The sequence below is a fragment of the Macrobrachium rosenbergii genome, chromosome 40 (assembly GCF_040412425.1).
Source record: "Macrobrachium rosenbergii isolate ZJJX-2024 chromosome 40, ASM4041242v1, whole genome shotgun sequence".
NCBI classification, from domain to species: Eukaryota; Metazoa; Arthropoda; class Malacostraca; order Decapoda; family Palaemonidae; genus Macrobrachium; species Macrobrachium rosenbergii.
This window is the reverse complement of record NC_089780.1, coordinates 27,812,246-27,838,239: the sequence shown is the minus strand read 5'-3', so window position 1 is coordinate 27,838,239 and position 25,994 is coordinate 27,812,246. Positions and strand designations below refer to the sequence as shown.

The 25,994-nt window shown below is 34.8% G+C and overlaps 2 protein-coding genes across 4 annotated transcripts in view; one reads left to right on the top strand and one right to left on the bottom strand.

The window, feature by feature from the left end:
* The window catches only part of LOC136826288 (uncharacterized), a 181,465-nt gene that overhangs the window by 64,924 nt on the left and 90,547 nt on the right, over window positions 1-25,994 (top strand). The window lies entirely within an intron of this gene.
* LOC136826290 (adenylate kinase isoenzyme 5) overlaps window positions 1-25,994 on the bottom strand; it is a 102,578-nt gene that overhangs the window by 12,375 nt on the left and 64,209 nt on the right. Inside the window, exons 2-7 of one of the 2 annotated variants that reach the window (XM_067083509.1) lie at window positions 16,465-16,605; window positions 15,652-15,762; window positions 9,181-9,323; window positions 7,713-7,778; window positions 5,448-5,510; window positions 1,011-1,193 (exon numbers count right to left, since the gene is read on the bottom strand). In XM_067083509.1, the coding sequence (XP_066939610.1) occupies window positions 1,011-1,193; window positions 5,448-5,510; window positions 7,713-7,778; window positions 9,181-9,323; window positions 15,652-15,762; window positions 16,465-16,605 (707 nt within the window). The remainder of the gene's footprint in view (window positions 1-1,010; window positions 1,194-5,447; window positions 5,511-7,712; window positions 7,779-9,180; window positions 9,324-15,651; window positions 15,763-16,464; window positions 16,606-25,994) is intronic. The other variant, XM_067083510.1, reaches the window with a different exon arrangement.

The following is a 25,994-nucleotide window of genomic DNA, read 5'->3' as shown; positions in this document are numbered from 1 at the left end:
TTTTAACGTGCTTTTATCCCATTTGTATGAGGTAGCCTAAGCACGATGCATTCTTTTTGAAGGACTTTGATTTGGCTTTTGGGGTAGACTTTGTAGTCTCGATCGGCTGCCCTGCCTGTCATCGCTTAGACCCCGGTAAAGTATGTACATGTATTGTACCAGTCACCAGCGCCCGTTCTCCCAGCAGTGAGGAGTTGTTGCGCGGTTAGGTCGACAGTCGAGACGTGTGAGGTGTCTGTTATGTTTTTAGAAGATGTTGGAGTGGCTTTGTTTGTGTGTGTGTGTATGAGTCTGTAATACCCATTTGCTTTTAAGCAAACCTATCCGTTGATTACATACATAATCCCGGGGTGTCTACACGGACAGCAAAGTGTCCGCCTCTCTGACCGGTCGGCTGCAGATTAGAACCCACGCCACAGACCTCTAAGAAGTCCGAAGCTGCTGCTGTAACCGACTTGGCCATCGAGGCTCTTAACAGGAATCAGAGATAAAAAGCCTAAATTCATGCATAATGATCAAGCATTGTTTTTAACTGTCGCTTTAGCTATCTCCATCCCTCGATTCAAAATGGAAACTTACGAAAATGGATTAGAAACAAAAATCTCATTCATTTTAGAATTATTTCAGTATCGGATTCTCTCTCCATTTATAAAAGGCAAGTCGAAGATTCGTAAGCTGATAATTGAATAGTATTAAAGGAAAATCAGTATAAATTTGCCTTTCATTCATTTTGTACTTTTTCATTCTAAACCTCCAACCATAAAAAATTCTTTTTATTTTGAAGAAGTATTTAAAAGACTTACAACTTTTCCTATCCTGGTTTGAAGTTATACCATCTCTTCCTACTTGGCAAAAATAACAGTCCTCTGATTTAGAGACACTAGTAATGACCAAATCATAAATTCACAAAAAAATATGATTTACATTCAAGACATAATCCCAATAATGTCAGCGACCGTGAGAAAAAGAAATCAGCAGACTCACAACAAACCCGAAGACGTGAGACTCACCACGAAGAGAAGCCCCTGATTGTCGTAATGTTCGCAGACGGGGAGGACTTTGTTGTGGAAATCGGAGAGCTCTTTCCTGGCGGCGTCCAGCATGAGGGTGCCCATTCTCGCTCCGGCCTCCAGGTTGTTGAGGAGAGTGGACTCTCTCCAGTCCAGGAGGATGGCGCCGTCGATATTCCCCAACTGGAGTCAGAGAAGAAGACTCTTAGAAGGAGAGCAGTTGATGGCATCGATCCTGAACTCTTGGGATTGTGGTCTCATGAGTGGGAGTTCTTTTTTTTTTTTTTTTTGTCCTTTCCTTTGCATTGGATTGATTTTTGCGTCTTTTTTAATGGTTTTGGGTACTTTGATCCTTATGACCTTTCACCTTTTGTGTCCATTACAACACTCATCATTTTTACATTTTAGACATTTATTCGCAGAGATTCTAGCTGTCTAAAAATCACTGGGTATACGCTGGCTAATGACAGATCATGAAAACTAAAGCAGATATTATTTAAAGTTGAATCATAAAGCCCTTTAGGGTTCAGTTAACATATTCACTTCCTTACGGCATAAGAGAAATTGACATTAATGCTAAGACTTCAAATTACGCAGTTATCGAAAATGAATCAAAATATCTGAATCTCAAAATAAAATAATTTGTTTTCGTAAACATTTAATTTCGGTGATGTTACAAACCAAATTTGACAAAAACAAACTGACACCATGGCACTGAATGAAATCATTCCAACAAGGTAGATTATAAGAATTTTATTATTTTGTCGGTGTGATGAAACTGTTTATCTAAACTATTATTCCCATATTAACTAGTGTTCATTTTAACTCTCAGTTAACCTGACCAATTTTTAAGTACATAATTTTTCTGATTTTTAAAAAAACTTTATATTAATATTTTATAGTGTTATTTAAGTAACAAATATCATGCAAATTAAAAGCATACACACATACAGCCTCAAGCAATGGACAACAATCATGCCGACATTAACATAAGAAAAATAATAAGACCACCAAAAGCCAAGCCATATCTATGATACTGGAGAAAGCGGATTATAATGGTGGAATAATAGAGCTTATTACGTATTGATTTAAAGTTCTATGCTTTAAAGAAGCAGGTTCAGTAATTAGAGCGAATTCGTGTTGACATTAAACGGAAAAGGTAACAATCATGAACTTACCTTCAGGTAACATACACAACGTTGTATTGTATTTTTAGGGAACAGTATTGACTATATATATATATATATATATATATATATATATATATATATATATATATATATATATATATATATATATATATATATATATATATATATATATATATATAATATATATATATATATATACATACATACATATGTATAGTTATGTATATATATACATACATACATACATACACACACACGCACACACTTTTTTGTGTACGTATATCTTTTAGTCGGATTATCATGAGCAGACTATTGCATCACGTTCAAATCTGCCATCAAGGCCTGGGAAATCAGTTTTTCCCGGTTAGGGAAAAGAGAGGGACAAGAAAGGAACTTTCGATTCATTTTCCTATAATGTTAAAATTCATTCTTGCAAAAAGAGGGTTAGCTGAAAAATTATTATATATATATTATATATATATATATATATATATATATATATATATATATATATATATATATATATATATATATATATATATATATATATATGTATGTACACACACACACACATATATATACATATATATATATATATATATATATATATATATATATATATATATATATATATATATATATAGTATTTAGTTACTCTGTAAATTGGTAGCGTACTCTTCACATATATATAAATTTAGCAAGTAGGCCTATCATATGGATTTTTAGAGCATGGCTAGTATTTCTGGTGTACACAAATATACACACACGCACATGCGAACGTTCACTAGGGTCTTGTTGCATTAGCATTTTGATGGCATAACGCCATATTTCATTAGTGATCTCCACCTTTGTCCAAAATTCCTTGAAGTGGTCGGTTTCCTTTTCGGCATCATTGGTGACAATGATTTTAAATCGTCGACAGAAGTTATTGTATCTGTATTGTGTATTGTGTTCTCAAATAGAATCTCTGGGAATACCTTGAGTAGTTAAGGCCATCTAGCAAAGCCTTGTTGACGTTTCTGCATTCCTCATCTACGTGCGCCTGGGCTGAAACAAGTCCTTGCTCCCAGCATAAAACTACATGATTTTGAGGCCTCACGAGTATGTTTATACTACTCACTTTGCAGAGCATCGTCATCCACATTCAGTGAGATGTCATGATATCACACTCAAGGTGGAATGAGACACGTCATATTCTACCTTGATCACACGTCCCAGATGATTTTAATTTCCCCGTTTTGGGTTACATTCAAACATACATCTTTTGGTTTATTTGTTTTCCTTTTATTTGTTTATTATATATATATATATATATATATATATATATATATATATATATATATATATATATATACTTACTTTCTGTTATACATATAGAACCTATTCTTCATTTTAGCTTATTCATTGGTATCTGAAAACTGATATAGTGGTCGTATTGTTATTTGCTATTGTTACATGTATTGAGAATCTATTTATTGTTAATCGTTATCATATGCAGTGTGTACCCTTCCTTTCTCCCGAATCATTTCTTACAATGCAAGTTCATGCCCTCTGGCTCATTCCATGAGGACGAATGTCCATAAAGAATGAATAATAATAGATATTAATTATACAGGACGGTATTCCTGACGGTGTCACTGATCCTCTTAAGTTATAAAGAGCTTGTAATGCTACTTTAAGCCGTCGTGCATCATTGCTTTAGTTTTCGGGACTCACTCAATTAGAAACTTAAAAATTAATATTGATAATATTAATGTTTTAAACACTAACTTGTTTTTAGATTTTGCAATAAATATATTGAATCTTTCGGTACGCTTAATTGTTGCATAGGTAAGGTATGATATCTAGTCTCGCTGTAACAAATAATATCCTATGTAACCTACAAGTGTTCACAGACTCTGTGCACTATAATCGTCAGTTATAATAAACAAGCTAAGGATTTATGTACTATGGATGTAGAGGAGCATCTCTGTGTTTGTGACAATGTTAATAATAAAAAATTTTTTTATTTAATTTGGCTCTAAATTCAAACAATATCACTTAAAATCCTTTCAACTACCTGTCTCCCCATCCTTCATCATTTTATAGCCATCCTTAAGTGTTCATTAGCCAGTTCCAAAAACATCCGCTTCTATAGTTATCACAATGTTTCAGCAACTTATTTTTACTCACTAAGGATTTGTTCCTCTGAATAAAGGGAATTTACAATAATTCGTGAGCAGCTGTTTTACTCCATTTACCCCGACCATAATACAATTGCAATTTATACAACGGCTCAGATTTTCCCTCGTTGCCCTAATGAGAGACTAAAAGAAACTTGCATTAAAATAACAGTTTGTCGCCTTGTTTGCATTCAGAAGATTGATGCAAGTTTGGGTAGGGACGATTCTTAAGCTCTTAGCTGCCCTAATATGGCCGGATCACTAATGTTCAGGGGAAGAAGGAATATATATATAACGATATTGGTATATATATATATATATTTATCTGTACTATCTATCTATGTATACATATATATATGTATATATATATATATATATATATATATATATATATATATATATATATATATATATATATATATGTTCTCATATATATGGATATATAAATATATATATATATATATATATATATATATATATATATATATATATATATATATATATATATATAAATATATATATGTACATAAATATATATATATATATTATATATGTGATATATATATATATATATATATATATATATATATATATATATATATATATATATATATATATATGTGTGTGTGTGTGTGTGTGTGTGTTGTTCTCATATATATGGATATGTAAATATATATATATATATATATATATATATATATATATATATATATATATATATATATATATATATACACTCATTTTATATTACAAAGCTACACAAGCCTAGTATCTCAGCCCTTAACCTCTCACTAATTAGTATTTCCAATTCTGACCAATGTTTTGATAATGAACTTAAATCAAACACATAACAGGGTACGTTTCGGTCTTGGTAAAAGTGACAACATGTAACATTTAAATACAGACGAAAGATATATTTATGTACGAGAGCATGCATCCATTTTTGTGTAATAAAAAGTGTACATCTGTGTATTCCTAACTCTTATAAATACACTCTTTAACATATGTATACATTCATTAAACGTATTAACATTGATACATCCTATAGGTCTGGAAAACATCAACCAGAGTCCTTTTTAGTATTCAACTCCAGATAACATTTCTTTAGTTGATGCGTCACTTACCAAAGGACTGGTGTTTTTCAGTTTGGAGTAGCCGTGCCCAGTGAGATAACTTCGCATTTTTAACTTAAGCGAATGAATGAAAAAGGTGATGTCAGTGGATAATCATTTGAATTAAGGAATATTTATATATACATTATATATATATACATATATATATTTATATATATATATATATATATATATATATATATATATATATATATATATATATATATATATATATATATATATATATATCTTGATAAGAAGTTATGTCACATCTGAGTGTCGTTTTGTGATTGTTCATTTGTTCCACACCTATACTGACCGATAGTTTAAGAAGCGTTGTCTTGACTTGTTGAATGATAAGAGATTAACGAGAATTTTCAGTCGTGGCATAACTTCATATCCGAATGACTTTTTCATTTATTATCACGATATTTTAATGACATATGATGACGTTAAAATCTTTCAATATGTTGAGACAAAATAAATAGATACACTGAGTAGAACTGTAATACCGTATGCATCTCTGATCCGTTTCTAGAATACCTGAATAACAAATTATAGGAAGAGGTTGATTAAGCATGTCTGTCTTTTATTTTGATTTCCACTCCGTCGTAATTACTGTGAATTTCTAGGACAATAGAATTTAAACTTTGAATATAGAGAAAAGTTGAGATAATGCAAAAATTAGTGGTTAGGCAACTTTAGTATTTTGTGTAAATAAGAGTAGATTGTTAATGATTTTTTTTATCTTTTTATTAAATCTTAGATCTGGAAATGTTTTCTAATGTTAGAACATTTTCTGAATTATAAAAGTGTTCTGATAATCTCACTTCCGATGAGTAATTCGGACTAGTTTTTATTATTTCAACAACAAGCAGGACAGAACTTTATAAAATGGCGTATTAATTGTCAATTCAAGTTTTCGGTTTCTAATAGAACTGAAATTATAAGACGAATAATAAATTAAATACTAACCCCTATTAGAAAAAATTGCCTTTCCCTGTATGAACGTAATTTTAACTTGGCTATTATCTAGTGGTTTGTAACGTTTTTGTAATTTATGAATATGTCTACACCTTGACAGTTTAATTAAACATTACTGGATGAGGGGACTTTTGCAAAGCGAAAACTGTTGCTGGATGTAGTGAAATGAGGAAGATTACTTAGAACTGAAACCATAAAACGGATAGCAAGTTAACTACTAATGCCTGTTAGAAATAATTACATTTCCCTCCACGGAAGTCATTTTAACTAGACTGTAATCCTCAATGGTTTGTAACTTTATTTTCTAATTTACGAATATCGCTAACTTCAGTATATGAGGGAAGATTTTACGATGTGAAAATCGTTACTGAATGTAGTAAATGTGGATAAAATGAGGAAGTTTACTTACAAAAGCGTTAATAGATTAAGGAAGATTACTGGACTAAGCAAATAACATTTTACTGAGGAGCATTACCGGATTAAGTCCATGTCAACAAACTGAGAAACATGACTGCATTACATTGGAAACATCTCTGAAATCCAAAGGGGGAGCGACTGAACATTTCCGGGTTTTCGGACGTGACGTCCGCGTCCAAAATATCATTCCCCTTTAGGCGATGACATCACCTTTGGTATTTGACTTCAAAAGCGTCAGTGATATCGGGTCAACACGCGAAACCCAAGTCACTCCAAGCCCGGAGATAGATCGGGAGAGAGCTATGACGTCATCATGTCATCATGCGTGACGTCATCCTCACTTATGTTTAGAAGATGTGTGTGCGTGTAAATATTGGAGTTACTGCAAATGTCTGGAATTACTAGATATATGAAGTGCATATAAATAGATGTATATATATATATATATATATATATATATATATATATATATATATATATATATATATATATATATTTTTTTTTTCGAGTAAAAATATACCCAGCTTTGTACACAGGCACCAGATGAGAAAGTATAAAGCATGGAAAAATTCAAGAAACCAGTGAATTGTAATCTAGGTTCCTAAATAGCAAGCAGTTAGTCTTAAATAACGGTTAAAGTAAAGAAAGAAAATCAACGAAAGTGTATTATTAAAAGAAATAAGAAGTGACATTTTGAGCGAAATGAATAAAAACTTGAGAGTCCCTGGAGACGAAATGGGAGGAGAGAAAAGTGAGGCAGAACAAGAAGGCTCAGTCTCGTGTGACCTGTTCATCAGAACAGAGGTTGTATGAGATTGAGAGAGAATGAGGTCATTCCTGGATGTCTTATTCTGATGTCATTCTAGAATGATGTACCTCGATATTCCTGATGAGAGTTCTTCGGTCCCATTCCAGCAAAATGGCTCCCGTCGGTCGGCCCAACTAAGTGGAAATTTCAGTTGGAAGATTATTCAAAGGTTAGGCCTAGGGCTGGGTGCACTAGATCTAGTTCAGGCTGGATAACAACATCATGATCGAGTTCATTTTCCTAAGTGAAGACTTAGACTAAGGGTTGCATGAAATCTACGGGAAGGGGCTAGAGGATCTTACAGCTTTGTGGAAATAAGAAACTAGACCTATGGCTGGAGGATTAGAAAATTATACTTAGTTTTTCTGTCCTAATTTTGTAAGTAATTAAACTTGTAGCTTTGATCATGATGTCTCTCTCTTTATAACTCTGGTGATGGAACCCTTAGATTGAATTGGACTAATAAAACAATAATTACCCTTTTATGTCTCATTTCTGTCTTCAAACACACTAACTTAAATTAAGGTTAATCAATATTAAATTAGTTCATTTATACCGATTCTAGTTGTGAATAATCAAATATTACTGCAGCTTAAATCATAACCACCCTTGTCCGGTTATCAATCCTAATGATATTCATTAATTTAACATTATAGATTTTGATTGACTATATATAACGCTGAATCCCCATGTAATAGAAAAAGAATTTACGTACTATGTCAAAGGGAAACTTTTTTCTAGATAATAACTGCAATAAATTGGAACACAGCAGGCCTATTTGTACGTTAAACTCCTGCATGTCATCACCTGGTCTAATTTTTGCTACAGTAATTTTCTAAGGATCTCAAATTTTCTATTCCTCTACAAAGATGTATGAAGCATTCATTTTTATGCACTGATGACGATTAACTATTAACTTTACTCTAATTTTTTTCTATTTTGTAGTTTACTCCCATTCGTATAAGTGAGGGGCTTCCTCGTTGCTTCTAATCTATCTAAGATATTCTTGCATCTAAGTCTCCTTTAGTGAGGGACTCATATGCAATTTTTCCTGAAGGTCCATGTCTCAAAGACTGAGAAGGAAGAAGAGAAAATCTTAATGAAACTGAATGCATAAAAACACGAACTGCGCAAGGCTCAGATTTTTTCAAATAGAACAACTGAAGCATGTCAAAAGCAAATATCTTTATCACTGATACAATACTAAATGCACAGAGCATAGACCATCATGCAGCTAGAACTAAAGTTTTATTATATCATTATTTTAATCATCTAAACCTCTAGAATATATTTTGTTAAACCCTGTGACAAAATTAATACTACCAGAGCACCACACAGACGACACTACGGTGGATAGTAAAAACAATATGGATTTATGGTAAATAACAGATCAATTTATAGTGAATAATAGATATATATCAATTATAAAATCTACTCGCTACGCTAAAATAGTCACCTACACCAGCCACAACACTTTTTTTTTCAGTAAGTATTTATACCAGAATGCTGTTGCCAAGTGCAGACAGGGTGTCGTACCTTTTCGTTGTAATGGTGAACATCTTCCATGTGTCTCGGATACCCTGAGACTAGGTAGCCTCGGCATCTGGGAGTCAAGTGCATCTCTCGGGCAAGCAGCGCCAAAGCGATGGTAGCCGATATAGATTGCGGTGGACCCAGATCTGAAGAAGAGCCAAGATTTATTAGAGAGGAATTAGGGTCATCTTCTCCCTCATATTTATCATAAATAAATGTGAATTAGAAAACTCAGGAAATGCTCATGGTAAGCAGCGACAGTTTGGTGATATTGCCTTAGTAGAAAGGATTAAACTGATACTTTATATATACATTCCGAATGGCTAAAGTGATTCGTTGTAAATCATCATTGTTAAATGTTGTTTAGTAACATTCGTTAGATAAATCATTTACGGAAAAGATTCAAGGGAAGCCACTTTTGTTTAGCGGGTCTTGCACTTCAGCTGAAGGGAAGAAAAGCACTGAAAACTCAAGTTTGTGCCTAAGGTATTTTCACAACTTCGATATTTCCTTCACATTACTATGATAACAAAATATGATAACATTTCTTTCCTATTTCAAACATGATACCGGTAGAGAAGTGCGATTTTGGGTGTCCTACAGTATATAATTGTGTGGCCTAATCTACAGTACAATTTCTGATACAAAATACTTTCTGATGATATTTAGCCCGTCTGTCAGGTAAGAACAAAATAGCTTTTTCGATGTCTTGATAAAGAACATAAAGGGTTATTATTTCATGGATGTTTGAGTAAATAAATGACGCGTTGACTCAGCTAGCACTGTAGTAACATATTTTTTCTAAAGAGTCGGGTACAATAAGTTACTATCCATATGTGCTTCATCTTTACTCGTTCTTCAGTGAGGAAAAAATGTTGATTTCTGTTCGTTGCCTCATGAAGACAAGGCAATGCATTGCCAACAAATATGTCATAACATTCAGAGTAAGTATTTGGAGTTGTTATCCAAAATCTGAAGGTAGAAAATAGCCCATAATGGATTATAAGTACCCTTGGGCGAGAACACATTCTAACAACTATAGGATGCCGTCCGAGATTCAAAAAAAAAAAAAAAAAAAAGGAGGGGGCATCATACAAGAAAGAAAAGGTCCTCTCTCTTGAGGTCAGTATAAACAACGCTCTCCCCGGCGTGAGAGGGTTGTCCCCTTCAGTGATTAAGTATGTTAATATAAGGGGAAGAGCGTGAGTCTTAAAGCTACTACATGCTCATGGAATTTGGTAAGGGAGTCGTGTGGAAATGCCTGTTGTTTTGCCAACGCATGGAACAAAGGTGAACTGAATCCTTAGGCAGCCCCTCCCGAGTTTTAAAGTAAGAATAGAAGTATCGATGGTGTAATGGTGATGTATCAGGTCTTACAAAATGAGAGGACTTTGTGTTATGAGAAAATACAAGGTAGAAGAGAAAGACTTAAACAGATCACAAGAAACAAAACTTGGATTTAACATGACAGTGAGGGACGATACAGCGATGAAAAATGAGGAATCATTTCTATAAGAGTGTCTGATGGGAAAATGCATTCGAAGAGCTAATTATAAAAGTCAGTTTTATTGATGTAATATATTCTTCATTATAAACAAATGCACAATAGAATTGTTCTTTTAAGGAACTGTGACAATGAATGCAGACTGAAGGGGTGATGCAAGAATTAGGGGGTTGAAAAGTCGCCTGGATGTGGAGAAGAAATGAAGGACAAAAGAAAAAGCTGTAAAGTATAAGTAGATAAAATGGAACGGGCTAATGAAGGTATGCATTATTATGCTCGAAGGGCTAAGCGAATTCCTGAAAGATGAGCCATCATCCTTTTATTCAAAGAAAGACCCAAACGATGAGGTGCCTTGGCTCTAACGGTCTCCATGGATATCATATGATTTGGAGTCGATTCAAGTAATTTTGCAATGTACGTGGGAAAAGGAGTTAATGCAAAGTTTACATGATCAAACGTTTCAGGAAAATTAAACAAAGAAGACAAAGGTGGAATGTGAGAGTGTCAGAAGCGCATTCAGGAAGCAGCTGAGCGCGTGTGATCCAGGGATATGTAGTACATTACATGGAAGGGGTTGATGGGATGTCAGCTAGGCTTTTGTGTGCATACATGAAGCGTTAAATAGCTGTGTAAATTCTTCCACGATGGTTAATTCTTGATTCAGTGGTCAGTGTGAAGTGAGAAGGTGCCTAAAGTCTTGTTTAAAATTGACACGCCCTTCATGTGAGAAAAATTGCTTGAAATTCTTATAAAAGTGTGTATAGAAGTAAAAACCAAAATTTATTATGGTATTTTTATAACATGGATGTGGTTCAGAGGTCTCGCAGTTTAGAATTAAGCATTTAGATCTTATTCTTTCTACTACACATGGTCTTAAGCAGCCATTGATGATAATTAAATAGACATGTATTAGAACTGAAAACATAGTTAAAAGGATTGTCATAGTAATTACCTATAGTGTAAGAATTTCTTCAGAGTAAATTTTTAGCCAACGAATGCTTAGTAAATATTGCACATAATGCTATTCCTATAGTGTTTTTCTCTCTAAATGATATTTTGCCCTGTGAAACAGATTAGAAAACGTGCAGCCAAAGCAAATATATCCCATTGTGCTCAATTATCCAACGATAAACTAGTTTTCTTTTCTTTCATAATAAATAATTTCACCCATTTATGATGCACGGAGTTCCTGCTATATTTTCATATCGTGGAAGCATTACCTACCTTGTTCCCTAAAAGATAACTGAAGTTAGTCTTAGTGCTGCTTGATATTTTTGTGTTATAAAAAGTCTACTAACGACGGGAAAGAAAATTATAATACTTTTCGACCGAAACCACCAATGGATTAGCCTTATGCCGGAGTCACACATTGGCAATTCAAGGACGCGCACGTCGTAATGGCTGGTTTTGGCGATCATCGCCATCGTTCACGGGCCTGGGCCGCAAAGAAAAAAATTGTCAGCAGCTCGGTCACACATTTGCGATTCAAGGACGCGGAATGCGCAACTGCCGAATTACGACGTCATTACGCTGTAATTACGACCAAATCGCCAACAATCGCCATGAATCGTTACAGCGTCACCAAGTTTGGCGACATGCACCAAGTGATGGCGGATGTTGGTGCATGTTGCAATTGTGAGTTACGATATGCGCAATCTAATTATGACAAATGGCGACTCCATTGCGTCAGTGTTGTCCAGTGCCCAGTGACATGACAACTAATGACAGGTGACGCGATCGGACTATGTATGTTTTAGAATTTAAAAACTTACGCCATCACTTGATGCACAGCGCCAAACTTGGCGACACGGTAACAATTCATGGTGATTGTTGGCGATTTGGTCATAATCACGTCGTAATGGCGTCGTAATTAGCAAATTTTATTACAACAAGCGCGTCCTTGACTCACCAATGTGTGACTCAGGCATTAGCGATACCGTACTGCACACACATACGCGCACAGTGTGCATTTACATAGGTTTTTACGGTTGATTAAAAAGGATCCTAGATAAAAGTTTTTCACTTAACTAAAAGGATAATTATATTGTCATAAAGGCTGGGAAGCCTTTTAGAAAGCTTGCATTTTGTTGCCACAATTTAGTCCTCATCTTTTCAGTATCTTCATAATCTGTGATCAGACTCAAGCTAGGAATAAAGCTTTCTCTTTTAATGTTAATCTAAATAATGCTGAGGTTGCAATGGAATGATTGTTGACTTAGAAACCAGAATTCACATATATATTTTCTTTTATGTTACAGAAATGTAAGATTACGATAACAATACATCTACAGTGGCATCGAGATTGAAAATGCATTCGATATGGAAACGGTGCAGGCAAGTGACCTTTCACAGTCTTGTATAACATAAAGATAAAAACTAAAACCAGGTTGCTTTTCCAGGTGTATTGAAGCCAGAAGCAATTAGACAATCGCAGTGAACAAACAAGAATAGAAACGTCCTGAAAAAGAACATGTCTCATATGTCCGTTTTTTTTTCTAAAGCTGGAAGCAAAGGGAAAAATAATTGAAATAATAAACTTGAAATAAGAAAGAACGTTCAGATTTTCTGTCTTGAAGATAGATAACGGTGCGATGTGACGATGGAGAAAATTGACATGAGTTCAGGTTTTCTGGAAGGGCTGATGATTCTTTAGCCCTTGTAAAAAAAAAAAGGCATTTTAATACGATGACAAAAAATGACGAAGGTCATGGTTTTTCTTTCAAGGAGTAGTTTTCATGATGGAATTCTCTACGGCCTTTTATCTTCTGTAACTCACAAGTATGGGGAAAAAATAAACTACTCTGAAGACTGTTTCATTGAATTCTATAAAAAAAAAAGTTGAGTGAACGTCTTGTTGCACATAGAGTCACAAATTATATTCACAAATTATAAAAATTCGTAGATGTAGTTCTTTAAATGGATAAGCACAAAACAGTCGTAATGTTTCAGTGGTCAGAGCCTCTGTGAAAGTGTTTCAGCTTCTTAAGTGTTTATACAGAAATTCTTAGTTTAATTTTACACTAGGAAGAGAGAAACAAAAGCGTTTTTCACATTGGAATTTAAAACGTCTATGAGAAAGACAAACGAGAATCGTTGAGGCAGAAGAGCAGGATCGAGGGTCCTTGAACCTCTATGGAATCCCTAAGCTCTGATTCCAAACCCTCTTCTGAAGGCTTTTAGTAGCTTTCGTCTGACAAATCAGCAGATTGAGGGGTTTCCGCCATCCCAGGAAAGCTCAGAAATGATCATATGTTCAGAGAAAATTATATGATGCAAAGAAGAGTTAAATTTGGACAGAAAAAGGTACCTTCTTGAATGAATCTTTCATCCTCTGTCTCTTTCAGCACTTTACGAAAAGGAAAAGACTTTCCGCCTTTGGACACCACTTTAGCAGAAGACTTTGCAACTGTGGACATAGTAAAGGACGAACGTGGCTAGTGCCGATGCAATGGTATATGAGATTTGAAACTGCTGGTAAAATAAGGGACGAAATATATTCCAAGGATACAATAAATTTACAATAAAATTGGAAATCTTCATCTCCAAATGCTGAGTGGCCATCTTTAATCAGTCTGAAGAATCTTCACACTAGATAATAGATGGTCTGCAGGTATACCAAGTACTTATACATTAAATATTTACGGTATAGATTTTCCGTACGAAATAATATGGAATTGGGTAAACCATTTTTGGTTTAACATCCCTAAACAAAACTTATTTTTCTTCTGTTGTACTTACAAATGAGGGACTGTATTCCAGCTCACTCGGCATACATTGAAACTAAATGTGCCAACGCAGTTGATAAATGGAAGTGCATCCTAAATAATTATAAGCTTCCCAAAAAGACAATGCTGAAAATATAAAACTGCAAAGCAGCGAGAAAGGTCGTGAGATTTGTGGAAGTTAATCATAAGGCTGATTTTTAGATTTTGCAAACTTTTGTTATACATAATTGAAGATGCAAATTACGATTTATTTCTCACTATTTTGGAAGAAATAAACATTAGTTCAGCATCTAGGGATTCGACATGTAAATATGACAATGGTTAAATTTCGTCCAGGTTTCAATAGCCTACTCTTCAGTTGCTAATAATGACAAGGAAATGTTGCAATCGTTTTAGGTCGCTTTTAAATCATTTCATTCGTTATCATGGCGCTGAGATATCAAAATTTTTGGTACATCGTATTTCACTGCATGAACTGCCGATGTTAAAAAATGTTGCCTTTAATTCCTTTTTTGTATACAAAACCTTATGTAAAATATCTTATTTTTTATTCACAGGAAGGATACACGTCTTCAGTTCCTTAATGCATGGAGTATACTCCTAGGGCTTAACAAATTATAACGAATTTAACAGTCTTTCCTATGTATGCATGAGGACGTGTGCATTCATATCTTAATGTTTGTCTGATGTTGTCCATATTGATGCAACAATATACATTTGTCAAAATACCGAAATTTCTTTGCTCTTTCGTTGCAACTTCTGTCATCCTCAAGAAACTTCAAGACCTACGGTAGCAAATAATAATAGATCATTGAAGTGGTAGACATTTGCTTTTTTCATATCGAACACTATAGCAATTAATGACGAGTATAATATAATACATGTAATCTAGTTAATGAGAAAGGTTACAATATTAATGAAAAATACACAAACACACGCATATGTAAATATATATATATATATATATATATATATATATATATGTACACTATATATACATATATATATGTATGTATACATACACACATATATATAAATATATACATATCAAGATAGGAAATTAATAATAAAGCAAACTATAGATGACTTAATGGACAAAGAAACGTTCTAACAGCAGACACTGCGTTTAGCAACTTGGAATTTTGAGGAAAAACATCATAAGAAAACATCGTTAATACTAAAAGACCTTCCGCTTAGCAATAATAAACAAAAGGAACCACAAAAACTCCCTCTGTTGTTACATACCATTTTCCTTGATATATTCGCTGATGACAACTGTTAGGTTTATATGTCTGTAGCCCTCGTGAATGTCTGCAAGGTTCTGCGCATGCGTCATTTTGCCACTCCCCGGTCCACCTGGAATTCATAATTATGAATACCGATGAATGTTGTGAATTGTCTCAAAAATGAGATTTTATTACGTTTTAATACGGGTAATGGTTGCTTGGGTTTGTAACACCCTACTTTAGTTTTATATATATATATATATATATATATATATATATATATATATATATATATATATATATATATATATATTATATATATATATATATATATATATATATATGCATATCTATGTAAATATGCATATATCTGTATAATATACATATATATTCTAGTATGTATATATATACACATATACATATGGGTGTGTGGGCGTGTGTTTGTGTATGTAATATAAGTATATATTTATGTATGTATGTATGTGAATATATATATGATATAAATTGTATATATCTGTATCTATATCTCTGTAATATTTATCTGTTTATCTATCTATCTCTCTCTCTATATATATATACAGTATATGTATGTATCTATATATATATATATATATATATATATATATATATATATATATATATATATATATATATATATATATATATATATATATATATAGAGGAGATGGAGAGGAGACAGACAGAGACCTGCGAACAACAAAGTGTACATGCAGGGTCACAGGCTAAAGTGGAAAATGACAAAAAAGTGGAGAATAATTTGATACATTTCCTAAATGGGAAACAAACTGACAGATGTGTCGTCACGGCTCACCCATGAAGAATATGACCGGCGCCCCCGTTATGGCCTCGGTGGGTTCGTTGTTGGTGAGCCCTCCTCCAGAGGGAGTCGTGGCCGCCGTGGTCCCTGCCTCTCCGTTCTTACTCTCGCCAACAAGCGGGGAGCCACTCCGATCTGCGTGTGGGGTGATAAGAGACAGTGTGAGTCGTCGGGAGATCATGGCCGGGCGTCCGTTCAACGAAGGGATGTGCTGCAAATCGATTTGCTACTTGTGTCTATGATTTCTTTTAGGAAACTCAGTCATCAAGAAGAGTTTTTAATTATATTTGCGAGTACGATTCCTGCCAGGGCCGATGCTATGCAAGATCATCTTGTTTATTTTTATGGAAGTTGTGCAGTATATTCAGACACTGACTCTACAAGAGTAAAATCATAATAATGGCCGAATTTTAAGAGAGGAGAATTCCTTTTTACAAATGCAAATATAATTTCGAATTAGAAACTTCCTGAAGGGAAGACAATTAAAAAAGAAAAAGTCACGTTGACACTACCAGAGCAAAATCATAATATTGGGCGAATTTTAAGAGACGAAATTTTTGTTTTTACAGAAGCAAATATATTCTCGAATTAGAAAATTCCTGAAGGGAAGATAATTAAATAAGAAATAGACCAATTTAATTGACATTATATCTGAGTTTTCCCATACATTGAAATTTCAGGACAATCTCTCAGAATCGCGATAAAGGAAGAGAAATAGAATTATATTAACAACGACCTCCAGAGTTACTAACCTTCAAGGAGCATCAATATGGCAAAATGGGACGATTTTTATTGTACTTTGCGTCTTAACAAAATCCCACATGTTACAGGGTTCAGTTAGATTTTTATTATCATTTTCTAAGAAAAAAGTTTTAAAGGAGAAAGGAAAACTGCATGGGGCCTAAACAGAGCAGATATGCAGTCTCACACATGCACACACACAAATATAATATATATATATATATATATGTGTGTGTATATATATGTATATATATCATATACATGCATACATATACATATATATAGATACAGTATATATATATATATATATATATATATATATATATATATATATATATATATATATATATATATATATATATATATAGAGCTAAAAATAAGTCTCTTGCGCAATAACCACTCTAACCAAGAACAATAAATCTATGAGTAAATCAATCAATTATAAATCGTTCCTCGATAAATGCTAGTGTAAAGGTCATAATAAGTAAAACTAGTTTGATCTGGCTTGTATAAGCGTGGAGGAGGTTGGCAATTGCAAACCTCCATGAATTGTTTGAAGCTGTATATATTCGTTTTAGTGTGCTTATCATGGCAAAATATTTCGTTTATTTAGTAAAGAGAGAGAGTGAGAGTAGCACACTGAAAGTATAAGAATGTCTATTAGGGTACGCAAACAGGTAGAGAGAGAGAGTTTTATTTTCAGGTGACATAATCACCTCATGCTTAGGTCACTATATGAAGTAAGACCGTCTACATTCCATGACATTCGTCCTGGTATTCAGAAGCTTCAGAAAAGTGGGTTTAAATGTAAAAAAAAAAAAATGAGTATGAATAATTCAAGTTAAAGAACAACAAATATAGCATCTCAAAAAGTCGTTGCCCAAATCTATGTAAGTTTAGCTTTATGTCAAATATACGCATTACATTTTAATTAATACGGGTATTCTGCTAATTGTCGCAATTCGTTGTCAAATCTTATGTAAAAAATAGAGGAAGCACCGTTTTGTTATGCGACATTTACGTTAATAAATGAAATCATACTCTAGCAAAGGCTATGCTCGTGTCCGCGAATTTTTTCTACTTGTAACTATACCTTAGATCTTCCTTCGTCCAACCAATGGCTTCTATACAAGTGTGCAGAATACGGATACCTTGGTCTGATAGTACGGACGGTAAATAACTTGCTGTCTAGACATTTACATTGCCGGAGCAGTCCTCTGCTATATTGCCATTTTACGATCTGGATACACCAATATCAAATATGACTCATGCTTGAAGTAATGTCATAGTTCTGGCGTATTGCAGCAAGAATGAGTCAGTGTTTAAATAGAGTAAAAGTGGAAAACAGTTTTCTCCCTTAAGAAAACTGATAAATGTTAACACTAGTCTGACAAACTAATCGAGAATTCATTGGTGTTTCGGGATTAAATTATGACGAAATTAACGTTTTACTGTCTATTAATTGATATTATTTATTCAAAGTTATTCTTTGGTAATCGTAGATTAGAAGCATCCTGTTTTCAGAGTAAAATAGTCACCAAAGTCTGGAAAACTGGAATTCCTCTCACCAAAGTCTGGGAAACTGGAATTTCTCCTATCTTCTTAGTTTCTTGAATCCTGTTAACCCCAGACGACGAATGCAGTAAAATCCAAAGAATTCATGACATTACAGAGCAAGCAATCATAAATCTTATCTTTCAACAGAAAGAAAATATTTGTCACTTTATGCTGCAGAGGTAAACCTACGACACGTCTGAACGGACACATGATACAAATTCCTTAAAGCAAAACAGCTTCTTAAAGGGCAGACCGAGAGATCGCGAAAGTTCACGCCATTATTTAACCAAGGGCTTAACCAGAAGGCCAAAATGAAGTGGGAAGGAGCATGAAGATCACTCTAGAAGGAAGCTCCGGAAAGCCACTTCAACGAAGGAAGAAGAACGCAGGCGTCAGGGAAAGCAGACCATAAAGCATAAAAAGACTTTATAGGACAGACGAACCTTGAGACTATGTTCAGTATCGTGCAACATTCCGAGGGGAATAAAACAGAGAATGAGTCAGTCAAACGTAAATTGCTCTTCGATAAACTCTAGTGGTAAGTATATTCTAGCTATTACTAGTTTGCCCAGGCTTATAAAAACCTGCAAGAAGGCAAGTGCAAATGTCCATGAATTCTTTATGACAGCATAGCTGGTGGGTGAGCGTTCGTTTTCTTATCCAGGTAAAATGTTTGTTTATTTTAGTAAGTTGAAATCACTGTCATGACTGAAGGAAATCTAAATAGATTATTATTATTATTATTATTATTATTATTATTATTATTATTATTATTATAAAATCAACGAGACCACTGAGTGACAACACCAGACTCAGAATTCGCTCCAGGAATTTGTTCTCAAATAAGGTGAAATCAAAGCAAAATAAAGCCAAAGAAATTGGACAGTAACTTGGGAAAAAGGGAAACTGATTTTAAGTAAATGTAGAAAGCACTGCAGATGATGCTGAATGGGAAAGAGAAAGAGAGAGAGGCTACTGACAAATCGATCTACGCTTGTTGACTATACAGTACACGGTGTTCCTTATACTCTTACAGTCGCCGACATGATTTGATTTTCTCCGTCTCAGTCTCTCAGGTATGAGGCAAAAATATGATCGCTGACCTTCCAACCGGTGCAGTAACATTACTGAAACGACGCATAGACAAAAGAAAATGCTGAACTTCGACTTAGGTATTTAGTTTCCGTGTCAGTAATCACTTAATCGTAAACTTTCTGACGGCTTCATGAATCATTCACTAATGTAAGAATTCCAGCGATTGCTCGGCGATTGTTCGTCTGCCGTTTCGTTGCAAATGAGGTATTTATTCGTTTGACTGCGTGTAATTTGTGCTCAGTATCTGCGTTCAGCGTCAGCCGTGTCACAGAAGACATTGCATTTAAGGATAAGTAAATAGTTTTGTGCGGAAGGTCGTCATGCCGCGTGGATTTATTGTTTTGGCGGAATCACGCGAACGCCATCAGGAAAAGAATCGACTGAAGCCATTAAAAGGCCCTCGCGTTTTTCATCGTCGCATTTTGCAGACGATAAATCCCTGATGGCCATTTCATCAAAGGCGGGTGATTTCATTTCTCGATAATTCATGCGAATAATTGTGCTGGAAATACTACAGGTAACTAAATAAACAAGAAAAATAACGTATTTTCTAGTCACGTAACTCAACGCAGGAACCAGGTAAGTTACGGCAGATAAACAGGAAAGACACGCACGTCGCATTAAGTAGTGGGTGTGCGCTCAGGGGACAAAAATTCATGCTCTTGCAAGCAAGCGCGGCAGTATGCGTAGATGTAACTATATAAAATGTGGTAAGCTATACGTATGCAAGAATAGCATATGCATGGTATATCCTCTGCTGATCAGCTTTTAAATTCTCTTTTCCTTTGTTTCTCTTCTATGACCATCCATTTTTCCAAGGGCGGTTCTGTAGCTTCGATCTCAACCCTTTCCTATTTCTGCTTCCTTTCTTTTTTTACACTTGCATGTCTGAGTTAAGGATGGTCAAGATTTATTCACCTTAATCGGTCTATGGTTATAAACTCACTCCTTTACGTAACTGGAAAACAAGAGAGAGAGAGAGAGAGAGAGAGAGAGAGAGACCTTCTACCGTATAAACGTTAATCAATAGCTGTGGTGGTGCTCCTATTCTAATAGCCTAACTTGATACTTATCTTCAGGGTGTTCAAGGACATCACACTCACGAAGAGGAGATAAACGGAGCTCATTCTACATATCTTGACTTCTGTGACCCGCGAAAGGGCTAATCATTTGACGATAGTTTTCTTTTTATTTATCATGCGTTTAGTTGAAGATATTCCCTTTCATCTTCCTGCCTGGTTAACGTCGTGATCGTTTTTAGCTTTCTGTAAAAGAAAACTATTGAGATTGCTTTGTCTGTCCGTCCGCACTTTTTCTGTCTGCCCTCAGATCTTAAAAGCTACCGAGGCTAGAGGGCTGCAAATTGGTATGTTGATCATCCACCCTCCAGTCATCAAACATACCAAATTGCTTCCAATCTCAGTAGTTTTTATTTTACTTAAGGTTAAAGTTAACCATAATCGTGCGTCTGGCAACGTTATAGGCAGGCTACCACCGGGCCGTGGTTAAAGTTTCATGGGCCGCGGCTCATACAGTATTATACCGAGACCACCGAAAGATAGATCTATATTCGGTGGCCTTGATTATAAGCTGTAGAGAAAACTCGACTGCGCCGAAGAAACATCTGCACATTCTTTACAATTTTTTTTTTTTTGCTTCTACCTTTTCAGATCACATTTAATCATCGAGTTATTTTGCAACTCATGCTACTCATTTCGTAGTTCTCAACCACCCAGCTATACAGTACAGAATAATCAGTGTACTATAAGATCACATATCAGCAACAGTCTTCCATATATGCGACAAAACGCAGACAGATTATGGCAGCGATAGGTGTGAAAGAATTTACCAGACTTGCGTGTCGGTAAGTACAGGGACGAAATGCTTTGTCCTGAATAAAAAAAATAAAAAAGCTATTGTAGCTCGAGTGCCTCCAAATTGTTTTTTTCATTCATCTTCCATAGATTATAATTTAGAATTTTGGGAAGATAATTTAATACGAAAAAGATTCATTCCAGACGTAATACTCTCTTTAAATTGTGATTTAAAGCTTTGTCAAATCAGTATCTTTAGGATTGTTACGGGTAGATGAATAAGAAGATAGAATTAATGAATGATAAAACATATTAAGTCATATCAGTTCAGTTCGTAATTAAGTATAAAATTAAACCAGATATTAGTCTAAAAAATTGAAAAACAGCCTTTAGGATATCGCCCTATCCCTTTCAGAGGTCAAAGTAAAAAAAAAAAAAGTTAAAAATGGGCCGAAGTTTCTTCGGCGCAATCGAGTTTTCTGCACAGCACATAATGCTGTATGAAACTCTCAGCCACGGTCCATGAAACTCTCAGCCGAGGCCCATGAAAATTTTAGCCACAGCCTGGTGGTGGCCTGTGTTGTTGGCACTTATAGGGGTGCCAGACGGACGGTCATGGCTTACTTTAACCTTAAATAACATAAAAACTACTGAGGCTAGAAGGCTGCAATATGGTACGTTTGATGATTACAGAAAACTAAAATCGTTGGGAAAAATATATACGCAATACAATCTAGAAGATGATCGACCCACCACCATTGGTGATAACGATAAAAAAAATCTTGTACCAGACGATTTCCACCTTTTGTCCCTTTTCTCATCTTTCGTCTCTCCGTTGTTCCGTGAGGGGAAAGTAGTGGTGTGGCCCCATCCATTGCATGCCCTCGGCAGATCTCCCATCACCGCATGGGAGCGGATCGTGTCCACTAGGCTGGGTGAAGATGGGTGGTGCAATTATCGCCATCTGCCCGCAGCTTTTTCCATTTTCAGTCTTTTGTTCGATTTTTCCATTGCCTTTCTTTATGTTTTAGTTTTTCTTTCATGGTAAAATATCCAGTCAATGGATGTTAAGTAAAAGAGTAAGGTCAGCGCGCTGTAAGGAAGAGTAAAATTTGATGAAGCTGAAGAATTCGGGAATCTAATTCGTAATTGTTTTTCTTTGCTTTATATGACTTGTGGAGAAAATAAATTCGTTAACGTACAGAGGAAGAACGTTTATAGAGTCAGTCAGGTTCATGCCATTCGCTTTTAAAAGTTGGAAATACCTGATTCTTTCTGTATTCCCGGAATCACTGTAATCGTCTGTTTTCAAACAGAAGATATTGCCATCAATGAAAAACAAAACTTCGTTAATATCAATTTTCTTACGATGGCCAAATTTGATTAGTAAATCTTGCAATTCTAGATCTTATCTCACAAAAAAACCTGGCGTTTATAAAGGATCTACTATATTATAAGAGTGCCTCATCTTTCTCTATCTCCGCGACAAAAAAAAAAAGTTTTCTTACTGATTTCAGTGAGTTTGTTTATCATTATCATTATTACGATTATTCAACTCGTTGTTGTTTCTGTTGATGATGCAGCAGCGGATATAATTGCGCTTGCCTTATTATTTAATGAGCGTGATGGGAGATTTACATGACATACACTAAAGAAAACTGCTCCTCACCTTTCACACTCATGCGGTGCACTGTAGGCATTGCTTAAGGTTCTTTGCAGCGTCCCTTCGACCCCTAGCCGCAACCCCTTTCATTCCTTTCACTGTACCTCCGTTCACATTCTCGTCTTTCCATCTTACTTTCCATCCTCTCCTAACAATTGGATCATAGTGCAACTTTCAAACCTTTTTACTGTCAATTTCCGTTTCAGAACTGAATGACCTTATAGGTTCCAGCGCTTGGTCTTTGGCCTAAATTCTATGTTCTATTCTATATTCTATTGACAGAGGGCAAGCACTCAGCTTGAAGTAAATCTAGATAACCAGTTCCGTCGGCTCTTTGCGGCATGAAGAAAACAGTCTCTGGCTCAGAACACAAGAGATGTCGTTGTTGGGTCTCACCTCTCACCTTTCGACGGAATAAATTTGGTTTCGGAAATAAGAGCTCACATTTATCGGGTAAGATATCCTCCACTGTCACGTCCTAATGTCCTGGTAGCACAATTTAGAGCCGTGAGAAAGGTTGCAGTGCCTTTTTATATAAATACCTTAAATACAGTTATATAGATAGATCTTTACGTATTATGTAAGCTCATGTGGTATTGATATGAGCAGCCAAACACAGTCACACATATTCACTCCGTTTATATATATATATATATATATATATATATATATATATATATATATATATATATATATATATATATATATATATACATATATATATATATATATATATATATATATATATATATATATATATATATATATATATATATATATATATATATATATATATATTTATACATGTGTGTGTCTGTATGCCTGTTTATTCCTCTCTACCACACTTTAAAACTCTCCCTCCCCTTCCTTTTTCATTTTTGTTTCCATAATCTTTTCTTATAGAAAAGCGATGTCATGCTTTCCTCCAGATCGTTTCCCACTAGAATTCCTTTGCTCAGTTTTTCTATTTTCTTTTAATTCCTGTAGATAAAAGCATTCAGTTTTCCACCCCACTGAAACACTCAGCAGTGAGAGTAACAATCAAACAAACGAGCAACGCTTCCTTCCATCTTTTATAATGGAATCAGTAACTCCCGAAGTCTTGACGCAGTGTGAAAGAGAGAGAGAGAGAGAGAGAGAGAGAGAGAGAGAGAGAGAGAGAGAGAGAGAGAGGATGGAGGGCGGGAAGGGAGAGTAGTATGTTAGCTATAATCGTCTCCTTATGAGACTTGATACAGAAAGAAATTATACGAAATCAGAGAGCAAATAGCTAGGTAAGCAGAGAGAGAGAGAGAGAGAGAGGGAGAGAAAGAACGGGTCAAAGGTCAAGCCAGAGTCACGAAATCATAATGCAGCAGTTTTCGGTCCCTCTGTCGGGCCATGCGGAATACGCTTGTTTTTTTTATGACAAACTCTCTCTCTCTCTCTCTCTCTCTCTCTCTCTCTCTCTCTCTCTCTCTCTCTCTCCCTCTCTGTTGTTCTTCTCTCTCTCCCCATGAAGGAATGCGGTGATTCTTGTTTGCTCCATGCTCAGCCATATTATCACTCTCTCTCTCTCTCTCTCTCTCTCTCTCTCTCTCTCTCTCTCTCTCTCTCTCTCTCTCATACACACACACATATATATATATATATATATATATATATATATATATATATATATATATATATATATATATATATATATATATATACACATATATATATTCACACACACATATATATGTATATATATATATATATATATATATATATATATATATATATATATATATATATATATATATATATATACACGTTTATATGTTTGTATATATATAAAGAGAGAGAGAGAGATGAGTTAATCCACATATTCCGCAGGTAGTGTAAAAACTCTCTAACCCACTTTAACCGAGAGAGGGCGTGTGGTCAGATCATCTAAGAAGTCCGGCTGAAGAAGTTATTATTGCAAAACCAAGGGGAAAGAGAGAAGGATGAGATTCTGTATCTGAAAGCTGCTGTTTTTAGAAGGAGACAGACAGAGAAGCGTTGGGGTAGGGAGTTGGAGGTGGGCTTGACGGCGGGAAGCACTTAATTGAAGACTTGTGACCGAGCGGAAAGGAAAAGAATTTCTTCTCCGTAAATAATTGAATGTGAAGTCTTTCAGCTATCTGTAACTCCCAACAGCATGCGAACACACAACCCTCTATGCCTCCTGGAAACTACTTTTTAAGTATTTCCTTTCAGAAACTATTCAATTCGTCCGTTGTCCTTCCTTAAAATTTTATTTATTTTGCAGCAAATATGTGTTCATCTTTATATACTACTATCATATTGATTAAAGGGGGTCAGTGTGGAATGTATCAAAATGGCTGATTTTTTGCCATAGAACTCAGACGCAAAAAGTTGAATTACACTAAATAAATATACAAATTAGATCAAAGTTTAGTTAAACTACAAAATTAACTATAGATATTATGTAGCTGAAAACTTATGGTACCGAAATGAAAAAAATGTGTGGGACATTTAGCATTCAACTATACTTAGGATGAAAAAGGCCACCTGCTATTTTGCTCTGTAAGATTGGTCAAATGTCCATATACAGCTTAGGCAACAAAAGGGAAAGGAAAGTGAGCCATAAATAACCCTTAAGAAAGAGCGACGTCCCAGAACTGAGG